Source organism: Ipomoea nil, unplaced genomic scaffold (assembly GCF_001879475.1).
Source record: "Ipomoea nil cultivar Tokyo-kokei standard unplaced genomic scaffold, Asagao_1.1 scaffold0943, whole genome shotgun sequence".
NCBI lineage: Eukaryota > Viridiplantae > Streptophyta > Magnoliopsida > Solanales > Convolvulaceae > Ipomoea > Ipomoea nil.
Genome location: NW_017617371.1, coordinates 263,624 through 271,155, shown reverse-complemented (window position 1 = coordinate 271,155; position 7,532 = coordinate 263,624). Strand labels below are relative to the sequence as shown.

General features: G+C 33.4%; 1 protein-coding gene across 1 annotated transcript; it reads right to left on the bottom strand.

The window, feature by feature from the left end:
• Positions 1-4,182: 4,182 nt before the first annotated feature.
• On the bottom strand, positions 4,183-6,883 carry LOC109179681 (probable 2-oxoglutarate-dependent dioxygenase AOP1). The gene is made up of 3 exons (XM_019329166.1): positions 6,479-6,883; positions 5,048-5,375; positions 4,183-4,747 (listed from the first exon to the last, which is right to left on the bottom strand). The coding sequence occupies exons 1-3, from the start codon at positions 6,850-6,852 to the stop codon at positions 4,502-4,504; spliced, it is 948 nt and encodes a 315-aa protein (XP_019184711.1). The 5' UTR covers positions 6,853-6,883; the 3' UTR covers positions 4,183-4,501.
• Between the last annotated feature and the right edge of the window lie 649 nt (positions 6,884-7,532).

Genomic DNA, 7,532 nt, shown 5'->3' with positions numbered 1-7,532 from the left:
GAATATGGAATGGGATTCACTAATTTTAGACTCCTATTAGGGCAAAAAAAAAAAAAAAGTAAAAAGTAAAAAGACACAATGACGTCATGGATCATGCGGTAAAAGACGTTGTCCATCTTTTTATGGTTGAATCCAGACTCAAAAAGTCTTTTTATTTTTAGGTCACAATCTAGAAAAGTGTTTGCACAATTATTCAATGAATTATTAGGTTTTCGTTGTATGTGCATTATTTGCACTTTTATTGAAAATTATGTGAGTTCATTATTGAATAGATACTACTTTATAATAGTGTTAATACTACTCAAAAAATATATATATAATATTGCATGTTTTTTTTAATTATGTGAATTTATTAATTATTTTGAACTTTAAATATGATTTTTCTTAACTTGTATTTGGATAAATTATGTATTTCTAAGATATTATAAGTGCATTTATATCTTATCGTCCCTTAGTTATAGAGAAATAACATTTTTCGTCCCCCATCCAATTGATTACACAATAGTTGTTAGTCCTTATGTTCTTTTTAAGGTTGAGTTTAAAAAGTCACTTTGAAGATCATTGGGGTGATTATGTTTGCAAAAAGGGGGTTTGTATACAGTGCGCGGGAGGCTGAAGTGATGGGTGCAAGGGAGGCTCTTAGTTGGCTAAAGGATAAAGGATGGCATCGGTTTGTTGTAGAGACAGATGCTCAGATTGTTACGCGAGCCGTCGCGGCAGGAAAAAGTAATACATCCTTTGGGTTCATTATTGATGAGATCCGTGAGCTGTTGCGTATTATGCCATTAGCTATTTTCCATTTTGTGCCTCGTAGTAGTAATATGGTAGCTTATGCTTTGGCTAGACATGCTCTTAGTTTTGAGGGGAAGAACAGACTTGAGTTTTTTTACACAAATGAATCAAATAAGGAACACTTAGGAAAAAATTACAAAAATGAAAAGAAAAATAATCTTAAATGCATGATGAAAATATAAGCAATTAGGCATGTACTTATCAAGTATTATATTTTCTCTCCTAATAAGTAATAATCAATAAGTTTATTCATGATTAGTGTTATACTCTTCCTTATAAGTAACCGTTCAACTCTCAAATATTACATTTTAATTTAAAAGTATTACATTTTTCCTCAACAGTATTATACCTTATATTATAAGTAATAAATAATTCATTATATTCATAATTAGTATTACATTTTCCTACATATAAGTATTACATTTTCATCTCGACCTGACTCGGTCCACAGATAAGACTAATGACTAGGCCAGGGTGTAGGCCCAGTCACTGCTGGAAATTATGGAATTTCCGACCACCTGAAAGTGATCTTAAATCAAGTCGAAAGTAAAAAGTGGTTGGAAATAGCAACAAAGATTTTTCCGGATACCAAAAGTGGTCGGAACAAGGCTTTTGACTTGATTTAAGATCACTTTCAGGTGGTCGGAAATTCCATAATTTCCAGCTGTGAGTTTGGAAGCTAGGTATGTACAAGACTTGACGCATAATAAGCACTGATCTGATCTGATGCGCCGCAAGTTTGGATTGATTAATGTTAGGAATTCCATCCTAAGAGCAGCAGAAGGAAGGAAGCAAATTAATTATAAGTGTTTTGAGAGTAAGGATATATGTATATGATGTAGAAGCAGTTGACATGTATAGGAGTAGTTTAATTAATGTTGGGAATTGATGGAGGCTGGCCTGGAGGATGGAACAGCACAATTAAGTTTGATATGGTTACGTTGTTGGTTGGTCGAATGGTTTTTGTGATGATTGAGGTTACAAGGTTACTGGAAGTCATGATGTTTTTTTGGCGTAGGCCATGTCCTCTTTCAATTCAGTCATACATCTGTTGCCAGTTGCTATGACCAACCATGTTTTCTCATAATTTTTTTGGACTGTTTTTTATTGCTCATGGCGGCCTAGCTTATATATATGTTGTACATACAATATTCTTTTTATTGGCTACCTCATTGGCTCATTACAATTATTGTTCCAATCCATCAAAAAAAAGGAAATGAAAATGACACATGCCCCATATTATTTTTTGCTACTTTAGTCAAAAACTACGTTACTTTGTATTCATTAAACATAATTGATTCTAGTTTTTCTGTTCCGACTATTGTAGTCTTTAACATTTACTTCATTGTTGTACCAATAGTTATTGCGTGAATCGTAGTCCACACAGTTGCGTGAACCACATCCAAAAACAACGTTATTTTGTGAAATTTTTCACGCGTCCCACTGCAACGTACATTTTTATAACTCAGAATATATATTATTCTAAAGCACAATATACATTATTCTAAAACATAATGTACATTATATTACCCCAGAAGTTTCGTATTCTAACACGTAAATATGTAATGTACATTATTCTAACACATAAAGTATATTATTCTAACACATAATGTACATTATTTTTACTCATAATATTCAACGACGTCGTTTTGAATCGTGATCCACACAGCTGTGTGGACCGTAATTTGCCCTGTTGGACTGGTTAGTGTATATGGGCCAAGTCCACTAGCCTGGATGAGGTACTCTAGAACTAATTAATGAGTTCCGCGCACTGCCCAAATGAGGGCAAATTTGGCAAATTATTGTGTGGACCATGGTCCACAATGTTATATGGACCATAACAAAAAGTACATTTTTAATATATTAAATTACATTATTTTTGTATCGTATGTACATTATACAATATAATGTACATTCAGTACAAAAATAATGTACATCCCCTGAATATAATGTACATTATTTTACAGTATACAAAATATGGTCCATACAATTTGTATGGACCATGGTCCATACAATAATGATTGGGCAAATTTTACTATGGACCGTGGTGCACCAATGTATGTAGCAGTGTGGTCTATGAAGTAAGTATCATTTTAATTACACTTCAGTTTCATTTGACAATATTGCTGTGTTTTCCAGTTTCATTTTTCACACATACTAGTTTCATTATAGCAATACCAAAGTATCATTTTAATTCTACTACAATTGTATTTGACAATATACATTATTGCATGAGCTCTATTTTGTAGTTTCATTTTCCACATACACTAGTTTAATTATAGTAATATGGAATAAGGTTCAAATTCGCTACTGAACGTAACCTGAATATGCAATTAGACCACTGAACGAAAAAAAAAAAAAAAAAAAAAGTGCAATTAGGCCACTGAACACCCCAAATGTATGCAATTTCACTTGATAGCAGGTTACCATCCATTTCATTAGGTTGCTTGCTTACGTGGATGGTGAGTTGGAATTTTAAATAATTTTTAATAATAAATTTTAAAAATAAAATTTATTAAAAAAAAAAAAAAAAAGACGGGTGGTCGCCGGCCATGTAAGCGCAACCTGGTGAAATGAATGGTAACCTTCTATCAGCTCTTTTTTTTGTACAATGACCAAGGTTACGCACAGTCAACAACGCCTCCACTGAGGCACAATCTCATAACCTTTCACATAGGAAAGGTCACTACATGTCATCTGAGCACAAGGTGCTTCGCATTAAAGTACTATTTTAATTACACTCTAGGTTCATTTGACAATATATGTTATTGTATGACTCTGAATTTTAGTTTCATTTTCCATACATAGTAGTTCCATACTACAGTTTCATTTGACAATATACATTGTTGAATGAGCTCTGTTTTTTAGTTTCATTTTCCACACACTAATTTCATTATAGCAACATTGAAGTACATTATCGTTTTAATTCTATTACAGTTTCATTTGACGATCATGATCTACCTAGCACTGTGGACCATGGTCCACAGTATAACTACTGCCAAATGAGAGGTCCATTCCATTCCGAAAATCAGACAAAATAACCCTACTCCAAACATATGTCAAACAAAAGCTTGGTCAACATACATAGAAACATGGTGCCAGCACATAAAAGAAAGTGGAGCAACACCAGGTTAGATCAGATTCTTTGTACCAAGCTTAGAAATAACTTTCATTAATCAAATTAAATTTCAATTAATCTAGACTCAAACTATTAATTATCATATCGGTCTTAATTAAATGACATACTCTATCACATCTATATATTATATTACATTATTAAAACTATCATTATTTGGACTCAAAATCTTATGAAATGAACCAAGCTCATCCCAAACCTATATGTGTCTGTGATTGCTATGTAAGAAAGTATATTGTTTAAATGATCAAATGTTGAGTATTGGCAAATAACATTTTATTTCATTAATAATCGGGCATACAATTAAGAAGGAACATTACAACATATACGCATATAAAATAATATCTAACGTTCTACAAAAGACACGATACAAAACATTTTTAAATAGGCCCGATTTTGGTTCCACAACCACAAGTGAAACCTAATTATTATAAGTCTAACTTATCTAAGAAATTTCAACTACACATACATGCATATTCACACATGCATGCAAAATGTTTCAATGCTTTGAAATGGACATATTTATAGATCAGACAAGAATTTTATTGTCGAGAATAACTATAATGTAGCAGGTTAAACACCGCAATAAGTTTTGAGAGCGCAAGGGAGTCGGCGATTCTCCTCTTTGCTGAAAAAGTCGAGATAATGGAGGTGATCAAACGGCTTAAACTGCAAGGGATGATCACCATCAACCAGTTCTGTGGGAGTTTGAATCATGGTTTTCTCCATGAAGGAGAACTGAGCAATAGAGTATCTTGGACCTTTCCCTTCCATCATCACTCTGTGATGGGGAGATTTTATTCTGTTGTTGCTCCATGCCTGCTCCAAATACATTTCACTTTTCTATTATTAATATATAAATTCACTTGAAAATTATGAAATTTCCGACCACCTGAAAGTGATCTTAATCAAATCGAAAACAAAAAGTGGTCGGAAATAACAACAAAAATTTTTCCGGATACCAAAAGTGGTCAGAAATAGCAACAAAAGTTTTTCTGGATACCAAAATTGGTCCGAACAAGACTTTCAACTTGATTTAATATCACTTTCAGGTGGTCGGAAATTCCATAATTTCCTATATTTTAATAAAACAAATAAGAAACATGCATGCATGCATACCATAATTGCATCACCAGCCATGACTACAATGGAAGAAGGAGAGAGGTGAACACCAAACCAATCATCACCATTTTTAGCCTTGATCTCCAAGCCATTGATATGACAATTCTGATAAATTGTGGACATGAAACTCTTGTCTGTGTGGGAGACAAACCCTAATTTGGGTTCATTCTCTTGGGCTTCTCTGTACTTCATAACCCTTGCCAGATAACATGCAGACTTAACGTGGGATTCATAATACTTCTCTACGCCATAGCTCTCAAACACCATCCTCACCACCATCTCTTCCAGCTCTGCTGCTAATTTTGAGTACACCAGCATTGCCTCACTGTACAAACACAACAATATAATGGTTGGTATAAGTTGACAATACAAAGAAAGTATATGGCCCTGATTGGTAAAATAATTAGTGTATCAGTCAATTTTGGCTTTTTTGATCATTATTAATTGTTTGACTTGTTAAAAAATCAATATAAGTATTTGGTTAATTAGCTTTTTATAGCTCCAAAATGCTAAAATTCAAAAAGCTGCTCAAAGCAACTTTTTCAATTAGCTTTTTGAGAAAAAAAATTATACCAAACAGCTATCAGCTATCAGCTAATTTACCAAACATCTTTCTACAATCAGCTAATGTTATCAACTAGTTATACTCTTTAATTAACTCAATCAGCTAATAGCTAACGTGTGGCAGATCATAAATATTTTCCAGTGGGGGGCAAAAGACTAAAACTAACGAAAGATATTTTGAAAAAAAAATGAACACTTAGAGACCAAGTCATAAATATTGTTGACTAGAGATGAAAATTCAAAATATATCAAAATTAAAAAAATCGAAAACACATTATAAATCACTCATCTCACTATTAATATTAAAAGAAGAAAAAATAAAATCAAAGAAGTCAACCGCAGAATTTGAACAAATGACCATTGCATATTATGAAAAAGCATTACCATCTAAGCCAAATCAATCTTTGTGTAAGTGTTGGTATATTTAATATATATTGGGTGGGTGAGTGGGGCAGCAGCCCCACTGTCGCTCCACCACTGCAGCTAATAGCCATTTACCACAAACAGCTTATTGGTTTAAGCTAGTCAGCTATGGACAATCTAGGCTTGTTTACCTCCTTAGTCTTTTGTCGGTTAAGGTCACAAAGCCCATTGGAGTGGCCTATTGACTTTCTTGGTCAGACTATTGACTTGATGACCACAAGGTTACAAGTTTGATCAACTCTGGTAGGAGCACAGCCTATTGACTTTCTTAATTTGAGTTGGTAAACTATGAGTAGCCAGGCTGATTTACTTCCTTGTGATCCTTTGCTAACTAGATCACAATGCAAATTCCATGTACACGTACACTTGGGTAATGATTGCGGGTTTAATTTCCCTCATCACTCAAAAAAAAAATGAATTGAATTAGCTAATAAATGATACCTGAAATCATCATTCCCTTGAGGCCACATGAGTTTTGTGAAGCTCTGAATTCCTTGAAGAGTGTTTGCATGATCAATGCCCATGCTCTCATAAAGAGGAACGATTGGGATTTGTCCCACGTAGCCATACAAGGGTTTTGTGGACTTATTCTCAACTTTAACATTCGTAGGAAGATCAAACAGCTCCACCAAACCTTTGAAAACCCTCTCATGAACTTCTGATGATACTTTATCGTACAATGCTACAAAGCAGCCATACTCTTCAAGGGCCGACACAGATTCTCGACGAGCTGCAACCCAGGAATCTGTGCCGGGTTTCATGTCTTCCTTAGTGAAATCAATCACAGGAAGTTTGAGGGGTGTTAAGGAACCCATTATATATATTTTTGATAATATTCTGAAAAGTTGGGTCTAATTTATAGGATTTGTGGGTCGAGGGAAATTAATAAGTAATTTTCATTTCATTAGTGATTCTTATTTAGAAGATGTCCAAATTGGCGTATTATCCCTTGTCACTGCATAAAACCTGTTTTTGGAGGCTTATGGATGGAATATTTTCACAATTATATCATTTCTAAGAAACGTCATATATTATTCAAAAAAAAAAGAAAAAAACGTCATATATAAATATTATATTGTATAATATTTTTGTATTTATGTCGTCATGAACAATTTTATATCATTAATTATTTCATACAAATTTCCATTTTAAAATAATTGTAGATTTATATATATATTATGGTGATGATTACCGTTCAATAACAAATATTATGACGAGTATTTAACGCTTAGCAAATACAATTATAAAACTCTAAACACAATAATGTCCCTACAGCCGAGATCAATTCAACCCCATTTATTTTTTTATTTTTTTATTTTTTTTGGGTGTAGTCCAGAGTTTTCATCTTAGGACACAGTGATTAATCACTCGCTAAATTGTAGGCACCTTTATGTTGAATCAGAGCAGCTGGCCTGAAGATTGCAGGTTGCTCCATACTCAAGGTCAATGATCAAACCATTGACCTTTGGTTAAGAATGGATCCTTTCCATTTAAC

Bases quoted from the DNA above. Each gene is read 5' to 3' on its own strand.
- LOC109179681 (XM_019329166.1), bottom strand. From the start codon at position 6,852: ATGGGTTCCTTAACACCCCTCAAACTTCCTGTGATTGATTTCACTAAG. The intron at 5,376-6,478 runs GTATCATTTATT...GTGTTTGTACAG, and splicing joins CAAGGGAATGATGATTTCAG to TGAGGCAATGCTGGTGTACT. The intron at 4,748-5,047 runs GTATGCATGCAT...TATTTGGAGCAG, and splicing joins TGGCTGGTGATGCAATTATG to GCATGGAGCAACAACAGAAT.